General features: G+C 37.9%; 1 protein-coding gene across 3 annotated transcripts in view; it reads left to right on the plus strand.

The window, feature by feature from the left end:
- NOD2 (nucleotide binding oligomerization domain containing 2) overlaps positions 1 to 21,012 on the plus strand; it is a 1,141,123-nt gene that overhangs the window by 628,211 nt on the left and 491,900 nt on the right. For all 3 annotated transcript variants that reach the window (XM_044081989.1, XM_044081990.1, XM_044081991.1), the window contains one exon: positions 10,086 to 11,886. In XM_044081989.1, coding sequence (XP_043937924.1) covers positions 10,086 to 11,886 — 1,801 coding nt within the window. The remainder of the gene's footprint in view (positions 1 to 10,085; positions 11,887 to 21,012) is intronic.

Raw genomic sequence — 21,012 nt, forward strand, 5'->3', positions numbered from 1 at the left:
AATATATGTAGTTTCAAAACTCAGCTGATATAATTGTAGGTAGTGCAGAAGATTGGCAGTGCTCTTGTAGTTTGTGAAAATGTGCAACTCTGCTGACCCTTCTCTTAGGAAAAATGTACAGAACGCTATTACATGTTTAGAATTTTTCATTTGAGAATCAGGTCATCTCTCTCTGTCTGTCTGTCTGTCTCTCTTTCTTTGTCTCTCTCTTTGTGTATCTGTTTCTTTGTTTTTCCTCCTGTATATCTAATTTCCCTTGCGAAATAGCTCACTAAGGTCTCTGGGCCTTTTCTGACCCTGTCCTTTGCCACAGTTTTCAGATTTAGGGTCAGTAGCTGATAAAGCGAAGTGTTCCTATGTAAACTTTTTCCTCTATAAAATTAATTTGAACTTTTTTAAGTGCACTTTGATTTTAACATCCAAAATGGGAATTTCAGCATTAGAAAATTGTAAACATATTTCAAGATTTTTGTTCCATTACTAACATAACAAACAGTTTTAGATTTTCATTGTCTCCTTCCCCTGTAATAAACATTTCCATCTATGTAGCATTTGTACAACTCGATATTAAAAGTGGTTTATTTATCTCACTAAAACTGATTCATCTCATTCATAAATAAATTAAAACTTAATGGAAACAAACAAAGATCCCATTACTATTTATCTCATTTGGTAATTAGATGCATTATCAGATACGCCAGGAGTGAATTTCAGTATGGCATTTGTATAAAGCTAGCAACATTTTGGAGAAAAGATCTGTGGGTCTGAGTGGGGTATGGTGGAACTGAGCATCCATAGTTAACTAACTCATCCGTGTGTCTGCCTCCCACCCCAATAAAATAAATGGTCTGATTAGGTACAGGTAGGGGAACCCTGGGACTGGGTCTCTAGATCCAGGGAAGCAGAAAATAAAAAACTGGGGTAAAAAGCCAGTATTAGTCTGTAACACTTCATATATGGCTAACAGTTCCCTTCATATGAGATGTTTTAATAGAGTGTTTCTATATCAGTTGCAACCAACTGTCAGTGTTCCCGGATGTCAGTATCTTCAAAGTTGTCACTCAAATGCCTAATTTTAAGAACATTAACCTTTGTACTTTCTACTAAGAGAAACACTATTTTGATGTTTCCTGTCTTCCAGTGATTTTTTGCTTTGCTTTCCAGTCCAGCTTTTAGTACCCAACACATATTTTAATAATCTTTCTGGCTCAGAGTATCACCCATTTAATTCCCAGCCAGTCTCAGTATATCTCTTCATGAGAAATGTCTTCTTGTCAGGTGGTTGAGAAGTGGCATTGCTCATATATGCAAAAAATATGGAGTAGATGTTTTAGGAATGGTCAGTTGGGGTTCTTCATCTCTATGATTGCTTATCAGCTGGCCTTGGTTTAATTTCTCCTAGTGTTTTGGGTTTCTAATACCATGACTGGAATGGACTCCATTCCTAAGTCAGGGTATAGAGTAAATTAAGTTAGTATTGTTTCAGTCTTTGATGTTAGCTAGTAGTGTTTTCTTCTCAGCACCCCCAGTATGCCTAAAATTGCCTCCTTCTGTAATCCATGCTGCGTTACATGTATTGATAGCTTATCTAAGTATGACTGTAAATTCTTTTTAATTAGATCCACTGCTTCTGCTACTATTGGAACTGACTGGGTATCTTTCTTCAACATTGCTGTTGTTTCAGCCTGCAAATCCTGATATTTCATGACTTTGTCTCTCTCTCTGTACATAAGACACTGTAATCACTGGGTGTAGCAATTTTAATGATCAATGCTACTTTTGTCTTTTTTTCATGACTACTACATCTGGTTTTCTCGCATCTATTTTTGAACAATTGGTAATGGGTGACCTCATGTGATATACACTTCATCATTCTCTGTAATGCTTTGTGGTTCATTTTTCTGATGCTTCTTTGCTATATCCATATTGTAGTGTTTATACTATCCCTATTGCACCAATCTTGCCACATTCTTATGCGTTTGCAAGCCCTCAGCCATGAGTTTATCTCACCCAGCAACTAGATGTGTGACTGTTTCCAGTTATTTTTTATAGCACCTGCATTGTCTGTTACTTTCACCTTTTGATGGATTTTATGTACCCCTGTCCCTGCGCTGCTATTCTTAACATTTCTCCTTTGGTTTCACTTCACCTCTTTGGATTCACTTCACCTCTCCTTAACCATTCCAGAGTCAAATTTTAGTCAACACATAGTTGTCCCACAAGATCTCTGTACCTACCATATTTATTTCCTTCTCATCTGATCCTTCTTATAATCTTTTTGAGGTTTTTTTGCACATTCAGTTGCTGTCTGATTTTTGTCTACTTATGGTTTTATTTCCATTCCTAACTGACATGGAAATGTTTCTGCTAAACTAAGCAAAGATTTATTATTATTATTATTATTTTTTTATTTATTTATTTATTTATTAACATTTGTTGACCAGGAAAGTCCACTGGGTCAGAGACCTATTTTCAGTGGAGGCCCGAGGAGAAAAGCTCCACAAACAAAATACAAAAGAACACAATATTTAAACACAATGTGACCATGTAACTGATATAACAGGAAACAAAAAACAGAATATATACACAACATTGAAGATATGACAGGTGAAAAATAAAACAAGAAGTTTACAATTGAATAGTAGTGTTACATCATTTCCTTCTTTGGTGAGATTCCAGTCTCCTATATAGTAAGAATACACTAATAAATGTGAAGACTGGGTTTTTGCAAAGATTTTGTCATTTTAGTATTTGGCAAAGTATACTGTCAAAGGTGGTTTGCTTTTGAGGCAGGTGCAGGATGGATTGTCTAGATAATGTGTTTTTAGGGCTGCCTTAAAAGTTTTTGGGTGATCAGTCTGGGTTATTTCAGATGGAAGGTTATTCCATAGCTTAGCTATGGTATGGAAGAACAGGCATTGTCCTGCTCTTTTGTTGGCTTTGGCTACTGTAAGCATCAGTTTACAGGAAGATCTTAATGTTCTAGTGGGGTTGTATGTTTGTAGGATTGAGTTAAGGGCAGGGCAGTCATTTGCTTTAGAAATTAGTTTCTGGGCCAAGGTTAGTTGGGTGTATTGTAGATGGTGGGAAAACTCTAACCATCTTATTTCAGTGATGGCATGGCAGTGATGAGAGAGGTAAGGTTTTCCTAAGGCAAATTTGGCTATTTTGTTATAACAAGATTGTAATTTATTACTAAGGGTTGTGTGCAGGTTAGTGAAAATGGCACTAACATATAAAAGGGAGGGGATGAGTAGGGTATTGGCTAGTTTTATTTTGGTATATTCATCCAGGTAGAGTTTGTAGTGGTATAGTTTACCTAGTTTGAAATGGGTTTTCTTGATTGCAGTTAGGATGTGTTGTTCGTATGTGAGTTTATCATCTATTGCTATACCTAGCAATTTCGCTGTTTTCACTAGTTCAATTTCTGTGCCGTCTTTAGCCAGGATTTTAAAGTCAATGTTGGGTGGTTTTGTTGAAAAAAGTAAAAGTTTAGTTTTTGGGGGGTTTAGCATCAGTTGTGCATTAATAAGCCATAATTCAATAGAAGTAAAAGCCTGTTGTGTAAGTGTGAGGAGGACTGAGAAAGATTTAGAGGTGGCTGTAAGTGTTGAATCATCGGCGTATTGGATGCTGTTCTGGATTAGGGGGCTTTGTACAGGTCATTGAAGATATTGAACAGTAGTGGTCGAGTGACATTAAAGACATGCAGGTAGTTGCATGTGTGAATGGGCATTCCTTCTTTGAAGGTTGGGCATCGGGCTGGCAACTCGGCACCGTAAAAATCCACTGCCAATTATTAGCAGACGGGAGTTCCGCTGTGGTGACACCTAACCGGGAAAAGCCAAAAGAGTGGACCTAAAATGGATCCATGTGGTACTCCTTTATTGTTAGGCTGGTACTGAGATTGTGCATTTAAACATTTTACAGATTGTTACCTGTTCTGTAGGTAGGAGGTAAACCAGATGAGGGATTTTGGGGAGCAACCTAGTGTTGCTAGTTGGTTTACTAGCTTAGCATGTGACACTGTGTTGAAGGCCTTAGATAGGTCCAGTAGGATTACTGAGGTAGGATGGCCTGCATCCAAGGCTTTGTTGACAGATTCTGTGAAAGATAATAGGACATTAATGGTGCTATGACCTGGCCAGAAACCATATTGGGTAGGGGATAGAAGAGCATTATTTGAGAGGTGTTTAAGTAGTTGTGAGTGAACACATTTTTCCAAGATTTTAGATAGAGGGGAGAGTATAGAGATAGGTGGTAGTTGGAAAGATATCCCCTTTGTGTAGTGGGGTAATGATGGATCTTTTCCATACCAGAGGAACATAAGATTCAGTGAGAGAACGATTTATAAGAATGGTAACTGGATATGCTATTGAGCTAGCTGCTATTTGTAGATATTCTGGGGGAAGGTTATCTGCAGAGAGAGAGAGAGAGCAAGGTTTGAGTTGTTTTAGAAATTTCAAAATCAGAGAGGTGGGTACAGGTTTAATAGTGAAGAAGTTGCCTGGTTGTGTAGTGGGGGTGTGTTCTGTTGGGGTTGGGATGTGTATGTTTGAGCTGGATGGGCAGTCTTTGAGTAGCTTTTGGATGGTAGAGATGAAGTTCATAAGTTGGTACTAGGCTATCGGCCCTAGGGCCTATGCAAGCCTAGCAATAACAATTCCCTGGATATTTCTTCCCATAATACTTCTCTGGACCCCTGTCTAGCAGGGCGACTGACATGATCCCCGGGGTGAATTTCCTATCTCCCATCCAATCATCAAGGTTCCTTTTGAAGAGGGCCAATGAGGCACTCTGCTTGACATGTATGGGCAGTCTATTTCAGAGTATGGGGAGTCTCTGGGTCAGGAACCTATCCCTCCAGCATGTTTTGTTCATTGTGATGACAAGGTTTAGATCCCTGGAGCATGTGGCTCTGAGGGATTGGGATTTCTTTAAGTGGAGCATGTCCAATAGCTCAGGGTTTGACAAGGCCTTGTATGTTAAGCAGAGATCGCCTCTGAGTAGACGATATGCCACAGAGTATAGCTGGAGTTTTTTTAGATGGTCAGCATATGGCATCTGCTTTAGGCTTGTGATTCTTTTAGTCAGGTATTTCTGTGGCCTTTCCAGCTGTTGCAGATGTCTTGTGAGGTACATACCATATGGGGCATTATACTCTATAATGGGTCTGGATGAAAAGCCCTTAGTGATGAGGTGTGCCACATAGAAGGATTTCCTGACTGTTGTGGTGATGTAGTTATCGAAAGTGAGACCACTGTCCACCTGTGTCCCTAAGTTTCTCATCACACTTTCGATGTTTAGTGTCCTGCCACCTATGTGGTAATTCATGGGTGCATGTTTTTTTCCAAAGGGGATAACTATACATTTTTTGGCATTAAACTTGAGCCCATGGCTCTGGCACCAGGCATCTGTTTCTGTAAGGCCGTTTTGTAGAATATCCACATCATTTGGGGATTCAGTAATGGCTCCCAGTTTGCAGTCATCTGCGAACTTTGTTAGCCAGAGTCCCTTAGTGTTGGCCTGTACTTCAGAGAAGTAGATGCCAAACAAGAGTGGTCCCAGGACTGAACCCTGAGATACTCCACTTGTCACTTGTCTAGAGCTGGATTTGGAGTCGGCTAGTTTTACAGTCTGGGTTCTGTCAGTAAGCCAGTTGGCAACCCATCGAGTAATGTAGGGATTTATGCCCAGCTTAGTAAGTTTATCTATGATTCCAGAGTGGGGGATGGTGTTGAAGGCCTTGGCAAGGTCCAGATAGGCTGTGTGGACCACCTTACCCTCGTCCACAGCTCTGGAGACTGATTCGAAGAAGTCAATCAGATTCAAGAGACAAGATCGGCCCTTCACAAACCCAAACTGGGTGGGGTCCAGTGTTTGAAGGTTGCCAATGTCTTTGTTTATAAATTCCATGATAATGCGTTCCATGCCCTTGCAGATCACGCTTGTCAAATTGATGGGATGGTAGTTCCCGGGATCCAAGGCGGATCCTCCCTTGTGGAGCGGGATAACTGTAGCTGTGCGCCACTCAGTGGGCACGAAGCCTGAGGTGAGGCTATGATTAAACATGACACTTAGGTGAGGTGCCAGTTCATTTTGTAGTTCATGTAGTACACAGCCTGGGATGTCATCTGGTCCCATGGATGCTGTATTCTTAGCTTTGGAGAGTGCGGAAAGTGGGAATTAAAGGCTTGGGAGATTTCTTGTGGGCTTTTTTCTGGTGCAGGGGATGGTGCCTGGGTTAAATAGAGAGGAGACAGACTTTCAAAAATGTTTGGGATTGTTATATGAGGTGGATAGTTTATCAGAGAAATAATCTTTTTTATCTTGTATTACTAGCTTTTTTGATTTGTTGCGGAGTTGTTTCTAGTGGAGTTCATTTTGTTGTGTTCCGTCTGTCAGGTAAATTTTGCAAGCTTTGTTTCTAAGAGACATAGTTTGTTTGGTTAGTCTTGTTAACCAGGGGGCATGGTTAGTTTTGGTTCATTTGGTATGCATAGGAGCTAGGCTATTTAGAGTATTTAGTGTAAGATGTCACTAAAACTTTGACTATTTTGTATCTGATAGCAGATTTGTATGCAGTCCTACGCTTGCAGATCTATACATGCAATCAGTTTTGAGGAGGCACATACCAGGGAATATGTAATGTTGGAACACACTGATTTTTGTATATCATTTAATAAGTATAAAGGATTTTTCTTGTTTCCATGACCAATCAATCCAGTCATTTTTTGGGTCAGTTGATCACCCCAAAACTATAAGTTAGAAGAGAAAGAACAAACTGATTTATAGCTTAAACTTTATTCCTAGATGTCAAGGTAATTTTCAGTTTCATTTGTAGACTTCTGAAGTATTCCTTACTAATCTTTATTCACATATATCTTATTTTATAGTTGATCCTTCATGAATTCCCATATATTCGTAAAATCCCTCCTGCTCAAGATCTTTTTTCTCACATATGTGTCCTAAGTTGATATTTTCTTGGTGCTGCAGCTTTCTGTTTTAAATGTTGCTTTTGCACATTTATCAAAGCCAAATACCAATGCTTTTTCGGGTTAGGGGTCACCACAGCGTATCACTGGCCCACAGAGTGATTGGCAGTAGTGTTTTTACAATGTTGAGTTGCCAGTCTGGTGCCCAGCTTTCACAGAAGACACGCATACATAGACACATGCACCTGCTTGCATGTCTTTAAATCTCACTCATCAACAGGGAGGACATGCAGACTCCGCACAGAAGGAGCTCCAGCCAAGAATCAAACCGGAGAACCTCTTGTGTGAGGCGACAACGCCAACCGCTGCACCACCGCAGCCAAAGCCAAATGTCATTCTTAAATCATCTAAGAAAGTTTTAACCATTTGTAGTTGTATTTTCAATTTTTTTTCTAATGAACTATATAGATTTAAGTCATCCATGCAAAGCAGATGAACAGTCTATAAGCAAGGTTGTTTTCTGGAAGCCAAATTGCAACCATAGCCTAATCTTTTAAGTAACTAGCTTCTTGGGTTAAAGGCAAGACAAAGCAGCAAAATGTGACAAAGAATCACCCTGGAATATCCCCCTCTGATTTTTTTGTCCCTAGGATAATAATTTGCCCTTTATCATGGCTTAACTGTAGAGACGTTTGCAACTGTTTCATGGTCACTGTAATGTAATTTATTAATGCAGGTTGTAGCTTATACATCTGTAATCATTCCTTTATCAATGAATGTGGAATGCTGTCAGATGATTTTTAGTAATCTGTCTATGCAGTACTTAAATTCTTCCCTTTTTTTTACAATTCTCTCTTATGCTTTTATTGAGCAACAAATGATCATTTGCTCCATATGACTTTCTTTTATTACCTTTTTGTCCTATTGACATAATTGATGTTTTCACTAAATGACTGTAAGCACTGTTTGCATCAATTCCAGTCTATAGTTTATATATTATTGGATGGCAAGTTATCAGTGTGCATTCCTTAGGATGGCTTGCAGGTTCACTCTGTAGAAGAATATCATTATTTTTCCAGTTATTAACCAGGTTGTATCTGCTCAGGATGCACATATAAGTAATTCTTGCACAGGGCTGAATCTTTGTTTAAAGATGTAAATGCTTTTAGCCAGAAGCTAGGTACTGCAACAGGGGCCTGGAGTTTTCCATTTAGGAATTTTTCTTAATTTTGCCTCAGTTTTTGTGGCTGTTACTTTACCCCATTTCATATCCTCCAAATTAGAACCCCTTAGCGTTTTGTTTTAATTCTTCTCTCCATTCAGCATCTTTGTTATGTTCAACGGGGTCTTCATAAATACTTCTCCAAAAATGTGCCTATTTTTTTTATTTGGTGGAGTTTCTAACCCTTTTGCTTTGTTTCCCAATTCTGTATAAAATCTTTTTTGAGCCATGAATGAATTGCTTATTTTGTACTTTTCCTTTATATTTATCAGGATAGCGACTACATTTTTTTCTGCCTGTGCTGATATTTTTACCTTATTATTGGCAAAGGTATGTGATAAATCTTGGTCTGTTCTGATACTGTGCATTGCTTTTATCATGTTAGTCTTTGTAAGTATTTTGGTGATATGTTCCCTTTTCTCTATTCTGACAGCGATAATCCCTGTCTTAATTGTTTCATAGTTTTATGTGATGTTTTATCCGATCATTGCTTCCATGGTGGCATTATACTTGTTATTTTCCTTTCCTTTGTTACGCTATGTTTTTGTGATAGCACTTTATCTGTTATTAGTTTTTTAGTTCTATTTATTGTTTTTAATAATTTATCCAGGTATGTCCTGTTCACGCTGGTAATTACTCACTGCAGCTACATCAGCAGAATAGGTGTGCCTCTGGTGTACTGCATGTGCAACAGAGATCCAGTCCACCAAAATCCATGGCAAATGAGGTCTGGAAAAGAAACGCAGACATTTTGACACAGTGGATCTCTGATGTGCATGCTTTACATACCCAAAGCGCTCTCTTTCCTTGTGAGATAGTTTTGATAGATAGATTTTTATGAATTGCACCGATACTCACCAGGAATTGCTGAGCAATACACATATCTTGTTTCTGACTTTTGAACATATATACACATATCTTGTTTCTGACTTTTGAACATATATACAAATATCTTGTTTCTGACTTTTGAACATATATACACATATCTTGTTTCTGACTTTTGAACAGCAATCTCAGTATTGCACTATTAGTTAACAAATCTGGAACTTGGTGTAGTTTAAGACTCTGGGGTATGTGCGCCTCTGTGTTGCCTTTACTATGATTCGTCACTGTATATTTAGGAATGAAATGCCCCAAAAACAAGTTAAAAGAATGTGGGCCATTCCAGATGTAAACAACTCAATGAAAAATTAAAAAAAAATGCCAGAAAAAAATCTGAACTAACAAGCGCTTATAAAAGTACATCTCTATCAGAGAAATCAACAAGGACTGTATTTATAGCACATTTACAAGTCACATGATTAACTGATACAACTAACATTAACATAACACATACCCCATTTATTAATAGAATGAAGGCTTGTTAGTCCAGCTTTTTTTTCTAGTGTTTTTATTTTTTCATGAAATAATGGCAGTAAGAAATGCCATTTCAGAAAGGTACTTTTCATAGTATATAAAGTTATTAAGAATATAGTTAGTAGTAAATGAATAAGATTAAATAAGTGATTCAGGTAAGAATTTATTCCAGTTGAATTGAATAGGGAAAGTTTTTTTTTTTTGTGCATTGTTCATTAATCAGGACTTCACATCATCTGATGAAGTGCTGATTGGTGTAAGGACCAAAACGCGATGGTAGTGGGTGAAGAGCTTATTCTGCTATATGCTCAACTGCTTTTTGGTATATTTTACCTTTTCAATAATAAACCGCGAAATTGAGTTGAGTTGAGAGTTTTTATCTTATCGGGCACTTTTCGTAGTATAATGTTACGAGACAGTGTGCCATCTCGTCTTCTTATTAGCAGGTGAAAATGCAACTGAGCTGCTTTACATTTAGGAAAAATAAATCCTTTGCAATAACCAATGCATGATTTTGCTCTTAACAGTATTTTGATTTTTTTTCTGACCACATTTCTGTATTTGTTTTCCAGACTTCATTTGGCAAAGCTATAAAAATAGACTAAGAAGTATCATCTCTGCACAGTCTCAATATCTGAATACTTATGACAGGACTGAAAACGTCAGTTTGGAAGACATTTACATTGATGGCGTTCTAGAGGTACAAAACGCTGGGTCAGATAATACTCAGAAACATTCATCGTGCATATTGGGTCTGACTGATATCTTCTCAGACTATGGAACATCAAATGAAGAGGCGGACACGGTCGTTATCTTGGGTGAAGCAGGTAGCGGCAAAAGCACACTATTGCAGCAGCTCCATCGACTATGGGCTACTGACAGGGCCTTCCAGAACTTCTGGCTCATCTTCCCGTTCAGCTGCAGAAGTCTAAATTCCATTGAGGGACCATTGTCTTTAAAATCTCTTCTGTTTGAGAAGTGCTGTTGGTCTGGAGATGACCAAGATAAGATCTTTCAGTGGATCCTTAATAATCCAGAAAAGATCTTGTTCACTTTTGATGGGTTTGATGAATTTAAGTTTAAATTCACAGATGTGGAGAAGCATTGTTCTCCAACAAATACCACCACTATACAAAATATTCTCTTCAATCTCATTCAAGGCAACTTGATGAAAAATGCTAAGAAGCTAGTGACTAGCAGACCAGGTGCAGTATCCCCGGTTATGAAGAAGTACATTCAGAAAGAGGTCAATCTGAAGGGCTTCTCTCAGGAAGGAATTGAACTTTTTATCAGAAAGCATTACAGTGATGTAAGCACTGCTGATCAGTTGATAAACTTAGTGAAAACAAACTCTGCTCTACATGCTTTGTGTCACGTCCCAGTTTTCTGTTGGATTGTTTCTAAGTGCCACAAGGAATTAATGCCCAACAGAACCTCCTCTCTACAGACTATGACAGATGTTTATTTTTTGATCTTGCAACACCTGCTTCTGCATACTGTGGGACACTGTGAATTAGCTGGTCTACAGAGTAAAGCCAACACAGTTCGTCATTTGAGCAAGCTGGCATTTAATGGCCTGTGCGCTTGCTGTTATATGTTCTCAAGGAGAGAGCTACAGGAGGCAGAAGTAGGCCAGGAGGACATTTCTGCTGGATTTCTGGTCCATTCAAGAAGCTTTTCATGCAAGGAAGGTACATCAGATCAGCACTTTGAATTTCTACATATTACCATACAGTGTTTTTTTGCTGCACTGCATATAGCATTGAATAATGGCTTCAGTCACTCTGCCATATGTGTTCTGTTTAAATGCAGCAGTAAAAGAACGTTAACAGGATGTACTAGCATGCATCGTTATTGCTTTTATCCATCTCATGAGCAAGATGAAGAAAACAGAACGTTGCTGCTAGATGCAGAACGCCCAAACCTTGAATTAACTGCTACTTTTCTTGCAGGTCTTCTCTCGTCTAGGCATGTTGGCAGTCTATCTGAGTTTTATGAGAGAGAGAACATTCTCAGAAAACATGAACTTGTTAAGAAGTATTTGATAAAAGGTATGCAAAAACACTTCAGATCGATACCAGCACCTCTTCCTGGGGAAAAGAAAAGTATGCATGCCATGCCAGAATTTATCTGGCTGATTAAGTGCATTTATGAAATTCAGGACTGCAGCTTTGCCAAGCATGCTGTTGCTAAACTGGATGTGGAGCATTTGAAGCTCACATATTGTGGCATAGGCCCTGCAGAATGCACTGCTCTAGCCTATGTGCTAAAACACTTGAAGATTCCCATTGGATTACAGTTGGATCACAATTTGATAGGAGATGTGGGAACTGGACAGCTTCTTCCTTGCCTGGGCACCTGTCATTCTCTTTAGTAAGTGTTTTTTCTTTAGTCATATTACTGAACAACAATTAGAAATGCATCTCATAATATCTGTGCAGCAGTCTTATGTCTTATTTATTTATTTGTTTGTGATGTAGACCATGGGAATGGAGGTATGCAGAATTCATAGGTTTTTCAAAACACACAAACTAATAGAATGGTGTGATGGTTAGTTGGTAGCATTTGTAGGCACTAACTGCAACACAGCATTCTCTTTAAAGTTTGATCTTTAAAAACCCAAAACTGTATAACATCAGTGAAACAACAGAAAGAAACTATATGACTTAAAAAAGGGATAAGTTACAGTCTGTCAGTGTGCCTTTGCAAAGGACTTTTCCAGAACTTGATGTTCTACTGGTTTGTAAGATACTAGAGGTTGTAAAGAAAGAACAAGTTTTAAAGTAGTACAAATGTCTAATTCCAGTTGTATATGACAAGGTGGGGAAAAAGTAAAATGTATTAAAGTGACTGGGTGTGTGGAAGTGTAAAAATGATTCTTCATTTCTGCATCTTAATCTGTAAAGCTAGAGAAAGAGGGTAAGCAGTAGTGAACAAGAAATAATTAATTTGTCCAGAATATCTGCTTAGAAATACAGGAAAATGATTAAGAATGATGACTCCTGTGCTGCCTATTGCAAAAATAAAAATGGAGATTGCAAAAAAAAAAAAAGTCCACTACAGAAGAAAAACTAGGAAAAGCCGCAAAACAGCAACAACAACAACAACTAAGGGGACAAGAGAAAGCCCTTCTAAGAGAAGGTAGTAGTGACCAGCATAGAAGGAAAGAAATAATCTGGGAACAGGTTATAAGGAAGTGAGAATATAATGGTGGGGGAAGGGGAAGTCAGCAAACAAGTATCTGAAGAAGTCAGTTGAATGTAAGGACTGAGTATGAGAAACAGTAAGAGAAGAGGGACAGGACATACTGCCACCAAATATAGCAAATAAAATAAGAAACTAGCATATGAGTACAAAAAGCTAATAATAGGAGATTGTATAGTTGTGTTGTATGAAGTTAGCTGGCTCTGGGCTGACTCTCTCTAATAAAATTAAATTAAGAGGAAGTACAACTATTGCTTACATGCAAAAAATAGTCAGTCTCCAACAAGAGGGAGAGCTGCTATATTAAAAAATGAATGATAGCCCCCCTATGAAAACAGTATTTCTGCTAAGAATCAGTAAAGTATGATAACCTTCTGAGCTCAGTACAGAAAAAAAAGCACAGAGAGCACTTAAGAACCACAATAGAATAAGTGGATCTAATTACAGAGAATCTTTCTACAAAATTGAAGACTACACTGCATATCCCACGGATTTTTAGCCTCAAATGAACAGTTAGCTTGCTGCTGTTCTTTAGTTTGGTGATCACTCCTAAACTTTGCTCTTGACAGTTGTTGTTGTGTCTTTCAGCTTTTCCCGGTTAGGGGTCGCCACAGCGGAACTCCAGTCCGCTAATGATTGGCAGTTGATTTTTACGTGCTGAGTTGCCAGCCCTAACACACAACCTTCAACGAAGGTACACCCATTCACGCATGTCTCCACGCAGAAGACGCTCTAGCTGAGAGTCGAACCGGACAGCATCTTACTGTGAGGCGACAGCGCTACCGCAGCACCACCACCGCGGATTGCTCTTGACACAGAGCAAAATATAATTTTCTATTGTCCTACTTCAAGATTGATGTCGCTCGTCTTGTTTCCCATTAAAGATGAACAGGTGGGGTAGATCATTTATATGCTTTATTACAAAAAAAATACATCAAGATGAATATTAGCAGTACAAAATATAAATTAATTGAATAACTGACAGACTACACAGACACACATGCGTATATCTCAGCATTTTACTACACAATGGCAGTCAGACGCGCACTATATCAGTATTTATACACTTGTGTAAGCCCCATGAAAGCTTCTTAAAGGTATACATACATATTAATCTACATCCTCCCTCTTTAATGAATTACCCACAATGTAATGACATTTGAAAAGAAACATGATGTTGTACAGACAATAAGAAACAAACACAACATTCATGTCCAAGTTGCCGTGTATCTGGAACATAGTCTGCAAGTGTGACCTGATTTAGTAATATAGCAATCAGAACTGTGTGTAGCAACAGGGACAGTCATTGGTGAGCAACTTGTCTCAGGAGTGTTGGGATTCTTCCACGGAACAGGGATATTTACTGGAACGTCCTCTGGAACTGGAACGCTAGATAGCTCACTCCAAGATATAAAGTCTTTCTCACAGGTATGATACTACAGTACAGGCTCAGACACCAGGATAAATATTTCTGATTCTGCGTAAATTCTGCTCCTTGCAATTCCACGGTGTATGATCTTGGCTCTGGACATACACTTTTCACAACACCAATCCGATCAAAACCTTTGCAAGTCTGCATCCTCACTATCTCCCTTTCTCATAATGGAGTGAGTGGTTTGCTGGTCTTATTATAATAGGACTTATGGGATAACCGCTTCTTTAACAGATTGCCTTTCACTGATCTGTTGTTCTTGACACATGGAACCAATAATGAGCTACTAATTAGTAGTGTGGTTCTGGATTGTTTCAGCAGACGTCTCTGTGTAGGTGAACCAAGATGTTTATCGCAAGGAACATTTCTGAGATTCAAGAAAACATCACTATTGTCTCGTTTTGACTTCTCTAGTAATTGTTTCGCACTTTGATCTGCACATTCTGCCAAACCATTTGACTGCGGGTACTCAGGGCTACTCATGACATGAGTAATGTCCCACTCCTCAACAAATCTTTTAATATGCTGGCTTGTAAACTGTGTACCATTGTCAGAAATAACTTTGTGTGGGCTACCATGGACTGCAAAATTATGCTTCATCTTAGTAATGACAGTACTGGATGATAGATTAGGAAGTAGGTCAATCTCGAACCAATTTGAATAAGAGTCTACTAACACCAAGTAATGTTGACCATTCCATTTGAAAATACCTGTAGCTACTGTTGACCAAGGTAGTTCAGGAATCTGATTTAGCTGAAGTGGTTCTTTCTGTTGATCTGACTTTGTACTATTACATACAGAACAATATGAAAGTACTTTCTCAATGTCATGTGATATAGAAGGCCAAAATACTACTTCTCTCACTGTTCTTTTGGTAGAATCAGTTCCTGGGTGGCCACGATGCAAAATAGTAATGTACTCTTGTTGCAAGTGTTTTGGAATAATCACTTTTGGACCTTTCAGAATGATACCATTGTCAAACAAAATCTCATCTCTGTAAAGAAAATAAGGTTGCAAGTCTACTGGTAAACAAGATTGCTTTGATGGCCATCCTTGACGGATAAAGTGGCTGAGTTTCTGAAGAACTGGATCTGAGGCTGTATGACTTCTAAGCTCACCAAGACATGTGGAAGGAACATTTCTCACTTCCATTACTTCAAAATCAAGTTTCTCATTTTCAAGCTGTTCAGTGGTATTTCTGGGTGATTTGGATAATGTATCAGCAAGATAAAGATGTTTGCCTTTTGCGTAGACAAGATTGAAATTGTACTTCTGCAATTTCAACATCATGCTTTGAATATGGCTGGAGCTGAATACATAGGCTTTCTCAAAATAGTGACTAGAGGTTGGTGATTTGTTTCGATCTGAATAAGTCTACCATAAATATAGTCATGGAACTTCAAACATGCAAACACAATTGCCAAGACCTCTTTCTCTATCTGCGCATACTGCATTTCAGTTTGGGTTAGACTTGTTGATACATAGGCTACCTTCCTGAAGAATGACTGCACCAAGACAAAACTTTGAAGCATCACAAGAAAGAGTAACTGGTTTGTGAACATCATAGTATCTGAGAGTTGGTGGACTGGCAATTCTCTATTTCAGGACATCAATCGCTCTCTGGTGTTGTTCTAACCATGACCAAGATACATCTTTGCATGTAAGCTCTCTAAGTGGTGCTGAAAGTTGGCTTAAGTCTGGAATGAGCTTGCCTAGGTAGTTAACCATGCCAAGAAAATGTTGTAGTCCTTGAAGATTGTCTGGATCTGGCATATCAAGAATTGTTGTTTGCTTGGAAGGATCTGGTCGTAAGCTTGAACTGGTAAATAAATGACCAACATAAGTAACTTCTTGTAGCCTAAGCTTGCACTTCTGAGGATTTAGCTTAAGATTCACTTCATGTGCTCTTTCCAGAACTTTCTTGAGGTTTCTGTCATGCTCAGCTTTACCATTACGTCTTACTAAAATATCATCTACTATAATAGCACACTGATACTCAGAAAAAAATTACTCCATTGCACACTGGAAGACATCACTGGCAGAATTTATCCCGAATGGCATTCTCAAAAATCTGCACCTGCCAAACAGAGTACTGAAAGTGGTTAGCAATGAAGATTTTCAATCAAGCAAGATTTGCCAAAATGAACTCTTTGCATCTAAGACAGAAAAAACAGTGGTATTTGGCATAAGAGCAGCGACTTCTTCGACTGTATGCATTGGATGATGAGGTCTTTTCAGTGCTTTATTCAAATGTCATAGATCAATACACATTTTGATATCATCTGAGCTTTTCTTATGAGCAGTGACCATGGAAGATACCCATTCAGTTGGTTCTTCAACTGGACAAATGCGTACATACATACAAATATTTCAAGCACGGGCATTACTGCCCTTTTAGCTTGCCAATATACCAAAATACGTGTTCCCATAATAAGTATCCAGGCTGTTCTTAAAAATATCTAAACTAGTACTTGCTTTAATGTAATTTGGTAGTCTGTTCCATGCATCAGTTACTCTGTCAGAGAACCAATTAGTACACTTCTCATTCCTATAGAATCTCCTACATAGGTTGTCTGATGATTCTCTAGTACTTTTTGCTAACCCCAAACATTCCGAGAGGTAGTTGTCATTAAATGACCTATATACCTGAATAAGATCTCCTCTTAGATATCTGTAAGAGACACTGTAGAAATTCAGATATTTTAGTTTTTCATAATAACTTACATTTTCACATCCATGGACACCCTTGGTATATTTCCATTGTACTCTTTCCAGTTTACTCATGCTTGTTTTCTTATAGGCTTTCCATATTGTTATTCCATACTCAAGTTTGGGTCTAATGTAACTAACAAATGATGACTTCATTAATTTTGATTTCCTAGACTTTATAAATCTTTTTATACAACCTATAGTTCTATCATTAACCAATTGATTGATATGATTAGAAAAACTCACAGCTGAATCTACCCATAAACCCAGGTCCTTAAATGAGTCTACAGTTGCAATCACTGTGTACTGTATTAAATATTCACCTTTCAATTTATGCCTACCAAATCTCATATGCTTAGTTTTTGATGTAGTTATCAGCATATTATTCTCCTGTGCCCAAATGGTCAATTTTGTCAAGTTATTTTGCAGACATGCCTTATCTGTAACACATGTAATCAGTTTACCCAATTTTAGGTCATCTGCATATAGACTGTAGAACACCTCAGATGAAAAAGTTAGGTCTGAAAGAGACAATCTAAACAAATAAGGGCCTAGGACAGAGCCCTGTGGGACACCCTGACTGTAAGCAAGGATTTTGCCTGTTCAGTTGCTGTATGATACTTGCCTTGTCCTATTTGTAAGCCATGCAGCTATCCATCTTATCAAGAGTATATCAGTACCTAGTTGTACTAATTTATTGATCAGTATTATGTGTATGACCCTGTCAAATGCTAAAGTTAAATCTATATAAATTACATCACAGCACAATTTTCGTTCATAGCTGTTATTGTATTGTTATAGAACATTGTGTTACAGGTGGTAATAGATCTTTTTTCAACATATGCATGCTGATATATGGTTTCAAGTCCCAACCTATCCACTTCTGACAATAACTTATCCAATATTACCTTCTCCATTATTTTTCCACAACATGAAAGTAGACTTAAGGGTCTGTATGAATATGGGTTTGTCCTACTCCCCTTTCCCCTTAAAAAACAGGTTTAATAAGTGCATGTCTCCAATCTTGTGGAATCTCCCCATATTTATATGACCAATGAATAATAGATATAATGGTACTGTAAGTTCTTGCTGAAGTGTTCCCCGGTCATTTTTACTTCTCCTCCCTGTGCTTTGTTTGGATCCAGTTTGCGCAGTTCTTTTTCAATATAATCTAATGTGATTCCAGTATCTGGGGTTACCTGGATGTCACTAGGATAACTTCCCTTCCCTTTTGTGGAGCCAAACTGTTTTGCATAAGATTTTGTAAATATATCTATAATCTGTTTTGTCTGAGAATAAATTTTAGAATCTGCACACAGTTTATCAATTTGTGTGTCTTTACTCCTTCCACGTTTTATGTATCTATAAAAAGGTTTCCTATTATGCTTAAAATCTTTATATAAATTTTCTTCAAATTTTTCTTGATCTTGTCTCACACTATGCTTAATGTGTTTGTCCAGCTTGTTTATTTCAGTTTTCAAAGTTGTAGTTCAACCTCGCTTCCATTTCTTATATTTTTTATCTCTCACCTTAATCAGATATCTTGTTCTTATGGAAATATACCCTCCTGATGTTGTATGCCTAGATCCTGATGTTAAACATTTTTTTTTTATTTTTTGCACTCAAACAATGTCTCTTTCAAAACTTTCCATATTCCATCTGCAGTTTCTCCACTGAAAACCTCACTCCAGTTAGTTTTACATAGTGACTGTTTTGCGTCTGTATAATCTGTAATCAACTTTCTGTACATTGAATTAGATTTCAGTTTGGCAGAATTATCTAGCAACAAATTAACCTTTATAACCCCATGATCACTGCACATCAATGGTGGTAAAACTTGACTTGAAGTTGTAGTAATTTCTTTGGGAACACAAACAATGTGTAGTATGTACTGTCCCCGGTAGGTTTTTTCTTTACAATCTGAAGCAATTGTTGTTCCTGAATATACGCTGTGAATAATTTCCTTACTAATGTTGTAGAATCAATATTATTCCAGTCTGTTTCTGGTAAATTTAAGTCCCCAACTAATATTATTCTTCCTTTCTATGTTTCATTCAAGAAATGTATGAATTCTTCTAGGTCATCTGCACCATGCTGCACCATTTTAGCTGGCTGGGCTTTGACTCTGTTCTGCATAACTACTGGAACATTCTGGGCTGGCCTGACAACTGGACTGACTTCGGGGTCTTACTTCATGGAGTACACAACTGGGAGTTTGCCTAGTTTGTCTTTGAAAAGATCAGCATAGGTAGAAAAAAATAGACTGGGTGAAATCAGAAGAGTGGTTTTTCAAGCTTACATGATGGACTTCCTTATTAAATGAAAGTAGTCCCATTTTTAAACTTTCTCTGAGGCCTAATAATGATTGTACGGGCCTTTTGACCACATAGTATTGCAAGTCACAGCTGTTCCCAGCAGAGTAACATGAAAGCACTACTCAGCCTTTGGTTTGAATTTCTTCACCACCATAAGCTACTAGCTTCACATACTTTGCCAAATCAAGCTTCTCACTAGCTCATACTCTAGCAAATGTTTCTGCTGACATAACATTGTACTTTGAACCTGTGTTAACTTTGAGCTCGGTGGAAGACCCATTAATCCAAACAGTGCAAAATACTTCATTCTTTGTCCGTAAATGTACTGCTTTGACTGTTTCATTAAGCACAGACACTCCATCAACATAAAAAGTAGGGTCAGAGCTTTCTAATTGATCAACTTGTCTCTTTGAATGTTCTCTTTTGATAAAATAATGCCCCTTATTTGCTTTACAAAATCTTTTGAAATGATTCCACTTATTACATTTGTGGCATTGCTGACCAAAAGCTAAGCACTTTTCTCTTTTGGGTTCATGATTTGCAACACAATTATGACAGGTGAGTATGAAACTGGGTGGGGTTACATACTTTGAGCTTGCTAACTCACTCTTGTGCTTCACTGAGACTGTGCACACTCTGGAATTTGCTAGAAAAATATGGGGTTTCCCGGTGAGTGCCACAGAGCTTACAGTTGCTGCCATGTGCTTGGGTCTGTTTCTTTTAACCATGTGCTGCATACTATCAACATGAGCACTAGAAGATACTGTAAGCATGCATTTCTCATTTGTACGCATATTTGTGTGCTTTTCTGTGAGTTTGTATATCTGACAAATCTCAATGGCCTTATTCAAAGCTAAATCACTGTCACGAAGCAAAGTCTTTCTCACAGCATCATCTTTAATACCACACACAAGTCTGTCTTTTATCAACTCATCCCTTAAGTCACCAAATCTGCATGTTTTAGCTTTGTTCCTCAAATCAGTTATATATGCTGCAAAAGTTTCCCCAAGGCTTTTGACGTCTTGTGTAAAATAAGTGCTTTTCTTTTGTAATATTAATTTGGGAGTTACACATTTCTCTAGGTTTACGTTTTAAGCACTCAGGGTCTTCTTTTGACTCATCCGGTACCACTGTATGACAGTCCCCCCTGCAAATACAGCAGGTGTATACAGAAAGTGAATGCTCTCTTTCTTTGGCCTCTGAACCAGCTAAATTAAGCAGACTAAATGCTTTCCTATGGTCGTCTGTATCAGAAAATGTAGCTTGTATGAAAATGTTGCACTCTTGCTCAAACACTGTCCAATTTTCTGCAGTATTATTAACAAAGACAATTGGACCTGATTTTCGAAATCCTTCTGCCATGCCAACAAAGTATGCTCAAACACAGTGAAATAAAATATGGTCCTTGTAATTATGTATGAACATACACACACAGCCAGTACTGGTAATAACATTCAAATGCACAGTAATCTCTTCGAAATACTTTAGTTTGCAAAATATGCTTTCAAATGGCTATATTTTGTGAAATAACTGTACTGTAATATTGCACAAACTTGTAAATACTCTTTATACCTCAGATACCATGAATAGCTTTAACTAATGCAAAAAAGTAGCACATAGCAAAAAATGCAGTAATTTTCCTTACTTTATAAAAAAATATAAAAAGTCCGCACTCCCACGAAGTAAACGTTCCCGTGATAAATAAATGTGAACAACAATAAAGAAAAACAGTCCATACACGGAAACTAACCAAGGCAGTCTCTTACAAACAGAACACAATGAAAGTAAGATATAATAACTCCAAAATGCTGAATATAATAAATCCAAATGACGAAATGC

The sequence above is a fragment of the Protopterus annectens genome, chromosome 8.part1 (assembly GCF_019279795.1).
Source record: "Protopterus annectens isolate FY-2018-M chromosome 8.part1, PAN1.0, whole genome shotgun sequence".
Classification (NCBI taxonomy): Eukaryota; Metazoa; Chordata; order Ceratodontiformes; family Protopteridae; genus Protopterus; species Protopterus annectens.